At 36.9% G+C, this 17,460-nt stretch overlaps 1 protein-coding gene across 1 annotated transcript in view; it reads right to left on the reverse strand.

The window, feature by feature from the left end:
• PTPRQ (protein tyrosine phosphatase receptor type Q) overlaps positions 1-17,460 on the reverse strand; it is a 326,169-nt gene that overhangs the window by 11,029 nt on the left and 297,680 nt on the right. The window contains exon 47 of the mRNA XM_040341603.1: positions 16,826-16,949. Coding sequence (XP_040197537.1) covers positions 16,826-16,949 — 124 coding nt within the window. The remainder of the gene's footprint in view (positions 1-16,825; positions 16,950-17,460) is intronic.

A 17,460-nucleotide genomic window follows, 5' to 3' on the forward strand; every position in this document is an offset into this window, starting at 1 on the left:
AAATGTTCGTCTCATTCAGCTAACGATGGGACTTCTTCAAGTTTTTTTGTACTATTTATACTTTTTAAAATATTAAGCTTTTAGACACTTTTTTTTAACATTGAAGTCAATGAGAACATCCTTTTTCCTGCTTCAAAACACACGTTCTGCCAAAAGTTTCAGCTCCTTCATACTTTCACTTACAGACACCAAACAAACTTTAAAGCGGTCACAAAATATTCAGCTATCCAAACATGACTTTTCAGATTGATATCTTTTACGGTTTTTGTGAAAACGCAATTTACGTTTAGTGATTTTTTTATCGGTTATAATGTAATCCTATGGAGCAGGTTTAGAGTGTGTCATGTGACCTTTAGAGTGGAGATCTTTGAAAACAAAAATTATCTTTAAAAAAAGGGCGAACAAATTGCTCTCACGCCCACAAGATCTACTTGTCATACACAATTTATATATCAAAACGTAGGTATGCTTGTCTGGTTTCAGGCAATGTGATCAGTTTTGTGATACGTATTTTAGTTTTAGTTCCAGGAGCTTCTAAAGGACAAGAGTGACAAAACCACTCTCATTGACCGTCCATGTTAAAAATTTAAAAAATTTTCCTGCAAAACACACAAAGACGCTCTTTTCTAAATCGCTGGCATGGCCACAATTTTAAGTTTATCAACATAAATTTCATATCGATGCGTTCACAAGGGCCGTGTCTTTCAAACGGTGAAGTCGCTGTATCGATCGCATGTACGGTTGTGGATTTATTACGTTTTGTTTGGAGGCGTAATTAATGTATTGGTCTGTGAATTAAAAGGCGTTTGTAATGGAATTTCTTTCCATAAATAGCTTTCTACCTCAGTGCAATATTCCTCCTCACTGACCTGGGGGGAGGGGAAACCTCTTGAGGGGGGAGGGGCGACCAGGAAGTCAGCATACTCTCTACTTTGCAGATAGAGAAAGGAGCTGTGTGTCCTAAAGATAGTGTAGTGGTTATGGTGAATGGCTTTGGTGCGGGCTCAGCAATTCAGCATTCCCACTCGCATTTTCCTCAGGGAATGCATTTTCTAGTTTTAATTTTAATTTTATTATTCCGTACGTTTTTTGGCTCTGCGTAACTTCTGCATACTTTGAGCTATTGAGACCATTCAACTATTAAAATGTTCGTCTCGTTCAGCTAACGATGGGACTTCTTCAAGTTTTTTTGTACTATTTATACTTTTTAAAATATTAAGCTTTTAGACACTTTTTTTTAACATTGAAGTCAATGAGAACATGCTTTTTACCGCTTCAAAACACACGTTCTGCCAAAAGTTTCAGCTCCTTCATACTTTCACTTACAGACACCAAACAAACTTTAAAGCGGTCACAAAATATTCAGCTATCCAAACATGACTTTTTAGATTGATATCTTTTACGGTTTTTGTGAAAACGCAATTTACGTTTAGTGATATTTTATCGGTTATAATGTAATCCTATGGAGCAGGTTTAGAGTGTGTCATGTGACCTTTAGAGTGTAGATCTTTGAAAACAAAAATTATCTTTAAAAAAAGGGCGAACAGATTGCTCTCACGCCCACAAGATCTACTTGTCATACACAATTTATATATCAAAACGTAGGTATGCTTGTCTGGTTTCAGGCAATGTGATCAGTTTTGCGATAGGCATTTGACTTTTAGTTCCAGGAGCTTCTAAAGGACAAGTACCTCAAACGCCCTCCCATTGACCGTCATGTTAAAAAGTCTAAAAAAAATTCCTGCAAACACACAAAGACGCTCTTTTCTAAATCGCTGGCATGGCCACAATTTTAAGTTTATCAACATAAATTTCATATCGCTGCGTTCACAAGGGCCGTGTCTTTCAAACGGTGAAGTCGCTGTATCGATCGCATGTACGGTTGTGGATTTATTACGTTTTGTTTGGAGGCGTAATTAATGTATTGGTCTGTGAATTAAAAGGCGTTTGTAATGGAATTTCTTTCCATAAATAGCTTTCCTTACCTCAGTGCAATATTCCTCCTCACTGACCTGGGGGGAGGGGAAACCTCTTGAGGGGGGAGGGGCGACCAGGAAGTCAGCATACTCTCTACTTTGCAGATAGAGAAAGGAGCTGTGTGTCCTAAAGATAGTGTAGTGGTTATGGTGAATGGCTTTGGTGCGGGCTCAGCAATTCAGCATTCCCACTCGCATTTTCCTCAGGGAATGCATTTTCTAGTTCTTAATTTTAATTTTAATTTTATTGTTCCGTACGTTTTTTGGCTCTGCGTAACTTCTGCATACTTTCAGCTATTGAGACCATTCAACTTTTAAAATGTTCATCTCGTTCAGCTAACGATGGGACTTCTTCAAGTTTTTTTGTACTATTTATACTTTTTAAAATATTAAGCTTTTAGACACTTTTTTTTAACATTGAAGTCAATGAGAACATCCTTTTTCCTGCTTCAAAACACACGTTCTGCCAAAAGTTTCAGCTCCTTCATACTTTCACTTACAGACACCAAACAAACTTTAAAGCGGTCACAAAATATTCAGCTATCCAAACATGACTTTTTAGATTGATATCTTATACGGTTTTTGTGAAAACGCAATTTACGTTTAGTGATTTTTTTATCGGTTATAATGTAACCCTATGGAAGGGATTTAGAGTGTGTCATGTGACCTTTAGAGTGGAGATCTTTGAAAACAAAAATTATCTTTAAAAAAAGGGCGAACAAATTGCTCTCACGCCCACAAGATCTACTTGTCATACACAATTTATATATCAAAACGTAGGTATGCTTGTCTGGTTTCAGGCAATGTGATCAGTTTTGTGATACGTATTTTAGTTTTAGTTCCAGGAGCTTCTAAAGGACAAGAGCGACAAAACCACTCTCATTGACCGTCCATGTTAAAAAAAATTAAAATTTTCCTGCAAAACACACAAAGACGCTCTTTTCTAAATCGCTGGCATGGCCACAATTTTAAGTTTATCAACATAAATTTCATATCGATGCGTTCACAAGGGCCGTGTCTTTCAAACGGTGAAGTCGCTGTATCGATCGCATGTACAGTTGTGGATTTATTACGTTTTGTTTGGAGGCGTAATTAATGTATTGGTCTGTGAATTAAAAGGCGTTTGTAATGGAATTTCTTTCCATAAATAGCTTTCTACCTCAGTGCAATATTCCTCCTCACTGACCTGGGGGAGGGGAAACCTCTTGAGGGGGGAGGGGCGACCAGGAAGTCAGCATACTCTCTACTTTGCAGATAGAGAAAGGAGCTGTGTGTCCTAAAGATAGTGTAGTGGTTATGGTGAATGGCTTTGGTGCGGGCTCAGCAATTCAGCATTCCCACTCGCATTTTCCTCAGGGAATGCATTTTCTAGTTAGTGGGAATGCTTTAATAAGCATTCCCAGTATTGATATTCGTTTTTTAGTGGGAATGCTTTAATAAGCATTCCCAGTATTGATATTCGTTTTTTATTATTAGTGGGAATGCTTTAATAAGCATTCCCAGTATTGATATTCGTTTTTTATTATTCTTAATTTTAATTTTATTCCGTACGTTTTTTGGCTCTGCGTAACTTCTGCATACTTTCAGCTATTGAGACCATTCAACTTTTAAAATGTTCGTCTCGTTCAGCTAACGATGGGACTTCTTCAAGTTTTTTTGTACTATTTATACTTTTTAAAATATTAAGCTTTTAGACACTTTTTTTTAACATTGAAGTCAATGAGAACATCCTTTTTCCTGCTTCAAAACACACGTTCTGCCAAAAGTTTCAGCTCCTTCATACTTTCACTTACAGACACCAAACAAACTTTAAAGCGGTCACAAAATATTCAGCTATCCAAACATGACTTTTTAGATTGATATCTTTTATGGTTTTTGTGAAAACGCAATTTACGTTTAGTGATTTTTTTATCGGTTATAATGTAATCCTATGGAGCAGGTTTAGAGTGTGTCATGTGACCTTTAGAGTGGAGATCATCCACAAAAAATATTATCTTTAAAAAAAGGGGGAACAAATTGCTCTCACGCCCACAAGATCTACTTGTCATACACAATTTATATATCAAAACGTAGGTATGCTTGTCTGGTTTCAGGCAATGTGATCAGTTTTGTGATACGTATTTTAGTTTTAGTTCCAGGAGCTTCTAAAGGACAAGAGTCATGTTAAAAAGTCTAAAAAATGTTTCTGCAAAACACACAAAGACGCTCTTTTCTAAATCGCTGACATGGCCACATTTTTAAGTTTATCAACATAAATTTCATATCGATGCGTTCACAAGGGCCGTGTCTTTCAAACGGTGAAGTCGCTGTATCGATCGCATGTACGGTTGTGGATTTATTACGTTTTGTTTGAAGGCTTCGATAACTGATTTTGTGTGTGGATGAAAGCGTTTCTAATGGTATTTTGATTCCCTAAATAGCTTTCTTTACCTCAGTGCAGTCCTCCTCCCCCACCTCATGTGGAGAAAGCCTCTTGAGGGGGGAGGGGCGACCAGTCAAGTCAGGACACTCTCTATATTGCAGATAGAGAAAGGAGCTGTGTGATATTAGGCTTTATAAGTACTGAAGGAACACTGCTTGTATGTCCTAAAGATAGTGTAGTGGTTATGGTGAATGGCTTTTGTGCGGGCTCAGCAATTCAGCTATTCAGCATTCCCACTCGCATTTTCCTCAGGAAATGCATTGTCTAGTTCTTCTTCTTAATTTTAATTTTAATTTTAATTTTATTATTCCGTACGTTTTTTGGCTCTGCGTAACTTCTGCATACTTTCAGCTATTGAGACCATTCAACTTTTAAAATGTTCATCTCGTTCAGCTAACGATGGGACTTCTTCAAGTTTTTTTGTACTATTTATACTTTTTAAAATATTAAGCTTTTAGACACTTTTTTTTAACATTGAAGTCAATGAGAACATCCTTTTTCCTGCTTCAAAACACACGTTCTGCCAAAAGTTTCAGCTCCTTCATACTTTCACTTACAGACACCAAACAAACTTTAAAGCGGTCACAAAATATTCAGCTATCCAAACATGACTTTTTAGATTGATATCTTATACGGTTTTTGTGAAAACGCAATTTACGTTTAGTGATTTTTTTATCGGTTATAATGTAATCCTATGGAGCAGGTTTAGAGTGTGTCATGTGACCTTTAGAGTGGAGATCTTTGAAAACAAAAATTATCTTTAAAAAAAGGGCGAACAAATTGCTCTCACGCCCACAAGATCTACTTGTCATACACAATTTATATATCAAAACGTAGGTATGCTTGTCTGGTTTCAGGCAATGTGATCAGTTTTGTGATACGTATTTTAGTTTTAGTTCCAGGAGCTTCTAAAGGACAAGAGTGACAAAACCACTCTCATTGACCGTCCATGTTAAAAATTTTAAAAATTTTCCTGCAAAACACACAAAGACGCTCTTTTCTAAATCGCTGGCATGGCCACAATTTTAAGTTTATCAACATAAATTTCATATCGATGCGTTCACAAGGGCCGCGTCTTTCAAACGGTGAAGTCGCTGTATCGATCGCATGTACGGTTGTGGATTTATTACGTTTTGTTTGGAGGCGTAATTAATGTATTGGTCTGTGAATTAAAAGGCGTTTGTAATGGAATTTCTTTCCATAAATAGCTTTCTACCTCAGTGCAATATTCCTCCTCACTGACCTGGGGGGAGGGGAAACCTCTTGAGGGGGGAGGGGCGACCAGGAAGTCAGCATACTCTCTACTTTGCAGATAGAGAAAGGAGCTGTGTGTCCTAAAGATAGTGTAGTGGTTATGGTGAATGGCTTTGGTGGGGGCTCAGCTATTCAGCATTCCCACTCGCATTTTCCTCAGGGAATGCATTTTCTAGTTATTATTCTTCTTCTTCTTAATTTTAATTTTAATTTTATTATTCCGTACGTTTTTTGGCTCTGCGTAACTTCTGCATACTTTGAGCTATTGAGACCATTCAACTATTAAAATGTTCGTCTCGTTCAGCTAACGATGGGACTTCTTCAAGTTTTTTTGTACTATTTATACTTTTTAAAATATTAAGCTTTTAGACACTTTTTTTTAACATTGAAGTCAATGAGAACATGCTTTTTACCGCTTCAAAACACACGTTCTGCCAAAAGTTTCAGCTCCTTCATACTTTCACTTACAGACACCAAACAAACTTTAAAGCGGTCACAAAATATTCAGCTATCCAAACATGACTTTTTAGATTGATATCTTTTACGGTTTTTGTGAAAACGCAATTTACGTTTAGTGATATTTTATCGGTTATAATGTAATCCTATGGAGCAGGTTTAGAGTGTGTCATGTGACCTTTAGAGTGCAGATCATCCACAAAAAATATTATCTTTAAAAAAAGGGGGAACAAATTGCTCTCACGCCCACAAGATCTACTTGTCATACACAATTTATATATCAAAACGTAGGTATGCTTGTCTGGTTTCAGGCAATGTGATCAGTTTTGTGATACATATTTTAGTTTTAGTTCCAGGAGCTTCTAAAGGACAAGAGTCATGTTAAAAAGTCTAAAAAATGTTTCTGCAAAACACACAAAGACGCTCTTTTCTAAATCACTGACATGGCCACATTTTTAAGTTTATCAACATAAATTTCATATCGATGCGTTCACAAGGGCCGTGTCTTTCAAACGGTGAAGTCGCTGTATCGATCGCATGTACGGTTGTGGATTTATTACGTTTTGTTTGAAGGCGTAATTCATGTATTGGTCTGTGAATTAAAAGGCGTTTGTAATGGAATTTCTTTCCATAAATAGCTTTCCTTACCTCAGTGCAATATTCCTCCTCACTGACCTGGGGGGAGGGGAAACCTCTTGAGGGGGGAGGGGCGACCAGGAAGTCAGCATACTCTCTACTTTGCAGATAGAGAAAGGAGCTGTGTGTCCTAAAGATAGTGTAGTGGTTATGGTGAATGGCTTTGGTGCGGGCTCAGCAAATCAGCATTCCCACTCGCATTTTCCTCAGGGAATGCATTTTCTAGTTCTTAATTTTAATTTTAATATTATTATTCCGTACGTTTTTTGGCTCTGCGTAACTTCTGCATACTTTCAGCTATTGAGACCATTCAACTTTTAAAATGTTCATCTCGTTCAGCTAACGATGGGACTTCTTCAAGTTTTTTTGTACTATTTATACTTTTTAAAATATTAAGCTTTTAGACACTTTTTTTTAACATTGAAGTCAATGAGAACATCCTTTTTCCTGCTTCAAAACACACGTTCTGCCAAAAGTTTCAGCTCCTTCATACTTTCACTTACAGACACCAAACAAACTTTAAAGCGGTCACAAAATATTCAGCTATCCAAACATGACTTTTTAGATTGATATCTTATACGGTTTTTGTGAAAACGCAATTTACGTTTAGTGATTTTTTTATCGTTTATAATGTAATCCTATGGAGCAGGTTTAGAGTGTGTCATGTGACCTTTAGAGTGGAGATCTTTGAAAACAAAAATTATCTTTAAAAAAAGGGCGAACAAATTGCTCTCACGCCCACAAGATCTACTTGTCATACACAATTTATATATCAAAACGTAGGTATGCTTGTCTGGTTTCAGGCAATGTGATCAGTTTTGCGATAGGCATTTGACTTTTAGTTCCAGGAGCTTCTAAAGGACAAGTGCCTCAAACGCCCTCCCATTGACCGTCATGTTAAAAAGTCTAAAAAAAATTCCTGCAAAACACACAAAGACGCTCTTTTCTAAATCGCTGGCATGGCCACATTTTTAAGTTTATCAACATAAATTTCATATCGATGCGTTCACAAAAGCCTTGTGTTTCAAATGGTGTAGTCGCTGTATCGATCGCATGTACGGTTGTGGATTTATTACGTTTTGTTTAGAGGCGCAATTAATGTATTGGTCTGTGAATTAAAAGGCGTTTGTAATGGAATTTCTTTCCATAAATAGCTTTCTACCTCAGTGCAATATTCCTCCTCACTGACCTGGGGGGGAGGGGAAACCTCTTGAGGGGGGAGGGGCGACCAGGAAGTCGGCATACTCTCTACTTTGCAGATAGAGAAAGGAGCTGTGTGTCCTAAAGATAGTGTAGTGGTTATGGTGAATGGCTTTGGTGCGGGCTCAGCTATTCAGCATTCCCACTCGCATTTTCCTCAGGAAATGCATTTTCTAGTTAGTGGGAATGCTTTAATAAGCATTCCCAGTATTGATATTCGTTTTTTATTATTCTTCTTCTTAATTTTAATTAGTGGGAATGCTTTAATAAGCATTCCCAGTATTGATATTCGTTTTTTATTATTAGTGGGAATGCTTTAATAAGCATTCCCAGTATTGATATTCGTTTTTTATTATTCTTAATTTTAATTTTAATTTTATTATTCCGTACGTTTTTTGGCTCTGCGTAACTTCTGCATACTTTCAGCTATTGAGACCATTCAACTTTTAAAATGTTCATCTCGTTCAGCTAACGATGGGACTTCTTCAAGTTTTTTTGTACTATTTATACTTTTTAAAATATTAAGCTTTTAGACACTTTTTTTTAACATTGAAGTCAATGAGAACATCCTTTTTCCTGCTTCAAAACACACGTTCTGCCAAAAGTTTCAGCTCCTTCATACTTTCACTTACAGACACCAAACAAACTTTAAAGCGGTCACAAAATATTCAACTATCCAAACATGACTTTTCAGATTGATATCTTTTACGTTTTTTGTGAAAACGCAATTTACGTTTAGCGCTTTTTTCAGAAAATGGAATCGGTTATAATGTAACCCTATGGAAGGGATTTAGAGTGTGTCATGTGACCTTTACAGTGGAGATCTTTGAAAACAAAAATTATCTTTAAAAAAAGGGCGAACAAATTGCTCTCACGCCCACAAGATCTACTTGTCATACACAATTTATATATCAAAACGTAGGTATGCTTGTCTGGTTTCAGGCAATGTGATCAGTTTTGTGATACGTATTTTAGTTTTAGTTCCAGGAGCTTCTAAAGGACAAGAGTGACAAAACCACTCTCATTGACCGTCCATGTTAAAAATTTTAAAAATTTTCCTGCAAAACACACAAAGACGCTCTTTTCTAAATCGCTGGCATGGCCACAATTTTAAGTTTATCAACATAAATTTCATATCGATGCGTTCACAAGGGCCGTGTCTTTCAAACGGTGAAGTCGCTGTATCGATCGCATGTACGGTTGTGGATTTATTACGTTTTGTTTGGAGGCGTAATTAATGTATTGGTCTGTGAATTAAAAGGCGTTTGTAATGGAATTTCTTTCCATAAATAGCTTTCTACCTCAGTGCAATATTCCTCCTCACTGACCTGGGGGGAGGGGAAACCTCTTGAGGGGGAGGGGCGACCAGGAAGTCAGGATACTCTCTACTTTGCAGATAGAGAAAGGAGCTGTGTGTCCTAAAGATAGTGTAGTGGTTATGGTGAATGGCTTTGGTGCGGGCTCAGCAATTCAGCATTCCCACTCGCATTTTCCTCAGGGAATGCATTTTCTAGTTCTTAATTTTAATTTTAATTTTATTATTCCGTACGTTTTTTGGCTCTGCGTAACTTCTGCATACTTTCAGCTATTGAGACCATTCAACTTTTAAAATGTTCATCTCGTTCAGCTAACGATGGGACTTCAAGTTTTTTTGTACTATTTATACTTTTTAAAATATTAAGCTTTTAGACACTTTTTTTTAACATTGAAGTCAATGAGAACATCCTTTTTCCTGCTTCAAAACACACGTTCTGCCAAAAGTTTCAGCTCCTTCATACTTTCACTTACAGACACCAAACAAACTTTAAAGCGGTCACAAAATATTCAGCTATCCAAACATGACTTTTCAGATTGATATCTTTTACGGTTTTTGTGAAAACGCAATTTACGTTTAGCGATTTTTTTCAGAAAATGGAATCGGTTATAATGTAACCCTATGGAAGGGATTTAGAGTGTGTCATGTGACCTTTAGAGTGGAGATCTTTGAAAACAAAAATTATCTTTAAAAAAAGGGCGAACAAATTGCTCTCACGCCCACAAGATCTACTTGTCATACACAATTTATATATCAAAACGTAGGTATGCTTGTCTGGTTTCAGGCAATGTGATCAGTTTTGTGATACGTATTTTAGTTTTAGTTCCAGGAGCTTCTAAAGGACAAGAGCGACAAAACCACTCTCATTGACCGTCCATGTTAAAAATTTTAAAAATTTTCCTGCAAAACACACAAAGACGCTCTTTTCTAAATCGCTGGCATGGCCACAATTTTAAGTTTATCAACATAAATTTCATATCGATGCGTTCACAAGGGCCGTGTCTTTCAAACGGTGAAGTCGCTGTATCGATCGCATGTACGGTTGTGGATTTATTACGTTTTGTTTGGAGGCGTAATTAATGTATTGGTCTGTGAATTAAAAGGCGTTTGTAATGGTATTTCTTTCCATAAATAGCTTTCCTTACCTCAGTGCAATATTCCTCCTCACTGACCTGGGGGGGAGGGGAAACCTCTTGAGGGGGGAGGGGCGACCAGGAAGTCAGCATACTCTCTACTTTGCAGATAGAGAAAGGAGCTGTGTGTCCTAAAGATAGTGTAGTGGTTATGGTGAATGGCTTTGGTGCGGGCTCAGCAATTCAGCATTCCCACTCGCATTTTCCTCAGGGAATGCATTGTCTAGTTAGTGGGAATGCTTTAATAAGCATTCCCAGTATTGATATTCGTTTTTTATTATTAGTGGGAATGCTTTAATAAGCATTCCCAGTATTGATATTCGTTTTTTATTATTCTTCTTCTTAATTTTATTCCGTACGTTTTTTGGCTCTGCGTAACTTCTGCATACTTTCAGCTATTGAGACCATTTAACTTTTAAAATGTTCGTCTCATTCAGCTAACGATGGGACTTCTTCAAGTTTTTTTGTACTATTTATACTTTTTAAAATATTAAGCTTTTAGACACTTTTTTTTAACATTGAAGTCAATGAGAACATCCTTTTTCCTGCTTCAAAACACACGTTCTGCCAAAAGTTTCAGCTCCTTCATACTTTCACTTACAGACACCAAACAAACTTTAAAGCGGTCACAAAATATTCAGCTATCCAAACATGACTTTTTAGATTGATATCTTATACGGTTTTTGTGAAAACGCAATTTACGTTTAGTGATTTTTTTATCGGTTATAATGTAATCCTATGGAGCAGGTTTAGAGTGTGTCATGTGACCTTTAGAGTGGAGATCTTTGAAAACAAAAATTATCTTTAAAAAAAGGGCGAACAAATTGCTCTCACGCCCACAAGATCTACTTGTCATACACAATTTATATATCAAAACGTAGGTATGCTTGTCTGGTTTCAGGCAATGTGATCAGTTTTGTGATACGTATTTTAGTTTTAGTTCCAGGAGCTTCTAAAGGACAAGAGTGACAAAACCACTCTCATTGACCGTCCATGTTAAAAATTTAAAAATTTTTCCTGCAAAACACACACAGACGCTCTTTTCTAAATCGCTGGCATGGCCACAATTTTAAGTTTATCAACATAAATTTCATATCGATGCGTTCACAAGGGCCGTGTCTTTCAAACGGTGAAGTCGCTGTATCGATCGCATGTACGGTTGTGGATTTAATACGTTTTGTTTGGAGGCGTAATTAATGTATTGGTCTGTGAATTAAAAGGCGTTTGTAATGGAATTTCTTTCCATAAATAGCTTTCTACCTCAGTGCAATATTCCTCCTCACTGACCTGGGGGGAGGGGAAACCTCTTGAGGGGGGAGGGGCGACCAGGAAGTCAGCATACTCTCTACTTTGCAGATAGAGAAAGGAGCTGTGTGTCCTAAAGATAGTGTAGTGGTTATGGTGAATGGCTTTGGTGCGGGCTCAGCAATTCAGCATTCCCACTCGCATTTTCCTCAGGGAATGCATTTTCTAGTTTTAATTTTAATTTTATTCCGTACGTTTTTTGGCTCTGCGTAACTTCTGCATACTTTCAGCTATTGAGACCATTCAACTTTTAAAATGTTCGTCTCGTTCAGCTAACGATGGGACTTCTTCAAGTTTTTTTGTACTATTTATACTTTTTAAAATATTAAGCTTTTAGACACTTTTTTTTAACATTGAAGTCAATGAGAACATCCTTTTTCCTGCTTCAAAACACACGTTCTGCCAAAAGTTTCAGCTCCTTCATACTTTCACTTACAGACACCAAACAAACTTTAAAGCGGTCACAAAATATTCAGCTATCCAAACATGACTTTTTAGATTGATATCTTTTACGGTTTTTGTGAAAACGCAATTTACGTTTAGTGATTTTTTTATCGGTTATAATGTAATCCTATGGAGCAGGTTTAGAGTGTGTCATGTGACCTTTAGAGTGGAGATCATCCACAAAAAATATTATCTTTAAAAAAAGGGGGAACAAATTGCTCTCACGCCCACAAGATCTACTTGTCATACACAATTTATATATCAAAACGTAGGTATGCTTGTCTGGTTTCAGGCAATGTGATCAGTTTTGTGATACGTATTTTAGTTTTAGTTCCAGGAGCTTCTAAAGGACAAGAGTCATGTTCAAAAGTCTAAAAAATGTTTCTGCAAAACACACAAAGACGCTCTTTTCTAAATCGCTGACATGGCCACATTTTTAAGTTTATCAACATAAATTTCATATCGATGCGTTCACAAGGGCCGTGTCTTTCAAACGGTGAAGTCGCTGTATCAATCGCATGTACGGTTGTGGATTTATTACGTTTTGTTTGAAGGCTTCGATAACTGATTTTGTGTGTGGATGAAAGCTTTCTAATGGTATTTTGATTCCCTAAATAGCTTTCTTTACCTCAGTGCAGTCCTCCTCCCCCACCTCATGTGGAGAAAGCCTCTTGAGGGGGGAGGGGCGACCAGTCAAGTCAGGACACTCTCTATATTGCAGATAGAGAAAGGAGCTGTGTGATATTAGGCTTTATAAGTACTGAAGGAACACTGCTTGTATGTCCTAAAGATAGTGTAGTGGTTATGGTGAATGGCTTTTGTGCGGGCTCAGCAATTCAGCTATTCAGCATTCCCACTCGCATTTTCCTCAGGAAATGCATTGTCTAGTTCTTAATTTTAATTTTAATTTTATTATTCCGTACGTTTTTTGGCTCTGCGTAACTTCTGCATACTTTCAGCTATTGAGACCATTCAACTTTTAAAATGTTCATCTCGTTCAGCTAACGATGGGACTTCTTCAAGTTTTTTTGTACTATTTATACTTTTTAAAATATTAAGCTTTTAGACACTTTTTTTAACATTGAAGTCAATGAGAACATCCTTTTTCCTGCTTCAAAACACACGTTCTGCCAAAAGTTTCAGCTCCTTCATACTTTCACTTACAGACACCAAACAAACTTTAAAGCGGTCACAAAATATTCAGCTATCCAAACATGACTTTTTAGATTGATATCTTTTACGGTTTTTGTGAAAACGCAATTTACGTTTAGTGATTTTTTTATCGGTTATAATGTAATCCTATGGAGCAGGTTTAGAGTGTGTCATGTGACCTTTAGAGTGGAGATCTTTGAAAACAAAAATTATCTTTAAAAAAAGGGCGAACAAATTGCTCTCACGCCCACAAGATCTACTTGTCATACACAATTTATATATCAAAACGTAGGTATGCTTGTCTGGTTTCAGGCAATGTGATCAGTTTTGTGATACGTATTTTAGTTTTAGTTCCAGGAGCTTCTAAAGGACAAGAGCGACAAAACCACTCTCATTGACCGTCCATGTTAAAAATTTTAAAAATTTTCCTGCAAAACACACAAAGACGCTCTTTTCTAAATCGCTGGCATGGCCACAATTTTAAGTTTATCAACATAAATTTCATATCGATGCGTTCACAAGGGCCGTGTCTTTCAAACGGTGAAGTCGCTGTATCGATCGCATGTACGGTTGTGGATTTATTACGTTTTGTTTGGAGGCGTAATTAATGTATTGGTCTGTGAATTAAAAGGCGTTTGTAATGGAATTTCTTTCCATAAATAGCTTTCCTTACCTCAGTGCAATATTCCTCCTCACTGACCTGGGGGGAGGGGAAACCTCCTGAGGGGGGAGGGGCGACCAGGAAGTCAGGATACTCTCTACTTTGCAGATAGAGAAAGGAGCTGTGTGTCCTAAAGATAGTGTAGTGGTTATGGTGAATGGCTTTGGTGCGGGCTCAGCAATTCAGCATTCCCACTCGCATTTTCCTCAGGGAATGCATTTTCTAGTTCTTAATTTTAATTAGTGGGAATGCTTTAATAAGCATTCCCAGTATTGATATTCGTTTTTTATTATTCTTCTTCTTAATTTTATTCCGTACGTTTTTTGGCTCTGCGTAACTTCTGCATACTTTCAGCTATTGAGACCATTTAACTTTTAAAATGTTCGTCTCATTCAGCTAACGATGGGACTTCTTCAAGTTTTTTTGTACTATTTATACTTTTTAAAATATTAAGCTTTTAGACACTTTTTTTTAACATTGAAGTCAATGAGAACATCCTTTTTCCTGCTTCAAAACACACGTTCTGCCAAAAGTTTCAGCTCCTTCATACTTTCACTTACAGACACCAAACAAACTTTAAAGCGGTCACAAAATATTCAGCTATCCAAACATGACTTTTTAGATTGATATCTTATACGGTTTTTGTGAAAACGCAATTTACGTTTAGTGATTTTTTTATCGGTTATAATGTAATCCTATGGAGCAGGTTTAGAGTGTGTCATGTGACCTTTAGAGTGGAGATCTTTGAAAACAAAAATTATCTTTAAAAAAAGGGCGAACAAATTGCTCTCACGCCCACAAGATCTACTTGTCATACACAATTTATATATCAAAACGTAGGTATGCTTGTCTGGTTTCAGGCAATGTGATCAGTTTTGTGATACGTATTTTAGTTTTAGTTCCAGGAGCTTCTAAAGGACAAGAGTGACAAAACCACTCTCATTGACCGTCCATGTTAAAAATTTAAAACATTTTCCTGCAAAACACACAAAGACGCTCTTTTCTAAATCGCTGGCATGGCCACAATTTTAAGTTTATCAACATAAATTTCATATCGATGCGTTCACAAGGGCCGTGTCTTTCAAACGGTGAAGTCGCTGTATCGATCGCATGTACGGTTGTGGATTTATTACGTTTTGTTTGGAGGCGTAATTAATGTATTGGTCTGTGAATTAAAAGGCGTTTGTAATGGAATTTCTTTCCATAAATAGCTTTCCTTACCTCAGGGCAATATTCCTCCTCACTGACCTGGGGGGGAGGGGAAACCTCTTGAGGGGGGAGGGGCGACCAGGAAGTCAGGATACTCTCTACTTTGCAGATAGAGAAAGGAGCTGTGTGTCCTAAAGATAGTGTAGTGGTTATGGTGAATGGCTTTGGTGCGGGCTCAGCAATTCAGCATTCCCACTCGCATTTTCCTCAGGGAATGCATTTTCTAGTTTTAATTTTATTATTCCGTACGTTTTTTGGCTCTGCGTAACTTCTGCATACTTTCAGCTATTGAGACCATTCAACTTTTAAAATGTTCATCTCGTTCAGCTAACGATGGGACTTCTTCAAGTTTTTTTGTACTATTTATACTTTTTAAAATATTAAGCTTTTAGACACTTTTTTTTAACATTGAAGTCAATGAGAACATGCTTTTTACCGCTTCAAAACACACGTTCTGCCAAAAGTTTCAGCTCCCTTATACTTTCACTTACAGACACCAAACAAACTTTAAAGCGGTCACAAAATATTCAGCTATCCAAACATGACTTTTTAGATTGATATCTTTTACGGTTTTTGTGAAAACGCAATTTACGTTTAGTGATATTTTATCGGTTATAATGTAATCCTATGGAGCAGGTTTAGAGTGTGTCATGTGACCTTTAGAGTGCAGATCATCCACAAAAAATATTATCTTTAAAAAAAGGGGGAACAAATTGCTCTCACGCCCACAAGATCTACTTGTCATACACAATTTATATATCAAAACGTAGGTATGCTTGTCTGGTTTCAGGCAATGTGATCAGTTTTGTGATACGTATTTTAGTTTTAGTTCCAGGAGCTTCTAAAGGACAAGAGTCATGTTAAAAAGTCTAAAAAATGTTTCTGCAAAACACACAAAGACGCTCTTTTCTAAATCGCTGGCATGGCCACAATTTTAAGTTTATCAACATAAATTTTATACTGATTTGTTCACAAAAGTCTTGTGTTTCAAACGGTGAAGTCGCTGTATCGATCGCATGTACGGTTGTGGATTTATTACGTTTTGTTTGAAGGCTTCGATAACTGATTTTGTGTGTGGATGAAAGCGTTTCTAATGGTATTTTGATTCCCTAAATAGCTTTCTTTACCTCAGTGCAGTCCTCCTCCCCCACCTCATGTGGAGAAAGCCTCTTGAGGGGGGAGGGGCGACCAGTCAAGTCAGGACACTCTCTATATTGCAGATAGAGAAAGGAGCTGTGTGATATTAGGCTTTATAAGTACTGAAGGAACACTGCTTGTATGTCCTAAAGATAGTGTAGTGGTTATGGTGAATGGCTTTTGTGCGGGCTCAGCAATTCAGCTATTCAGCATTCCCACTCGCATTTTCCTCAGGAAATGCATTGTCTAGTTAACACTAAGAGATGCACTGCTATTGATCATCTAATAAATAAATATAACAGAAATAAAATAACACTGGGCCTTAAGAATAAGAATAAAGTTTGTCCAAAAGAAAAAAAACTCCTTTAAATCTTCAGAAGCAAATTTTCTTTCACAAAGTTGCTGTAAACAAAATTGAAAATAATTTTTTAAGAGTAAGGGGAGTAGAAGAAAAGGCAGAGTTCAGATGAGTTTCTGTGTTTGAAGGATAATGAAACATGTTGGGTACAGTGTGTATCTGCTTACCTTCCATGGCATCCAAGGAGTCCATTTTCTGAAGGGCAGAATAATTAACAAAGCAGATGGCCTGGTTACTGCCTTTGCTTGCTAATAAGTCCAGAACACACTGGTGTAAAAATATATACTGTGCCTATGGATGAGAGAGACAGAGTAGTTAGTATTGGTGAAAAATTTGCATCACAGCCTGTATATATATAATATATATATATTTTTTTCCTATAGACATTTTAACAGTTTTTATTTCTGAGTATCTAAGACAGGTCATAACAAATACTAAAGCTATCTATACACATAGAATGTACATCTTAAGTAACATTTAAAAAGAAGAAAACTAGTGTTCTTGTGTTCAGATAAAGTCTGTTTTACTGCTGCAAAAACAGGAATTTATAAAAAAACTTTATGACCAACCTACAAGGAACTTCGCAGATATGCATTAGGTAGTCAAGGTTTGTCAAAAGAACATCAAGACTACTAATAGCCGCATACACAACAATGAAGGTTCTATGTAAGCCCTGCCTTCTCTGTGGATATAGGTCCTGATCCACAAAAACCCGCCGTAACTTAATTTTTGCCATTTAAGTTACACCGCCGCAAAATCTCTACCTAAGTGCCTGATCCACAAAGCACTTACCTAAAAAATT

The sequence above is a fragment of the Rana temporaria genome, chromosome 3 (assembly GCF_905171775.1).
Source record: "Rana temporaria chromosome 3, aRanTem1.1, whole genome shotgun sequence".
NCBI classification, from domain to species: domain Eukaryota; kingdom Metazoa; phylum Chordata; class Amphibia; order Anura; family Ranidae; genus Rana; species Rana temporaria.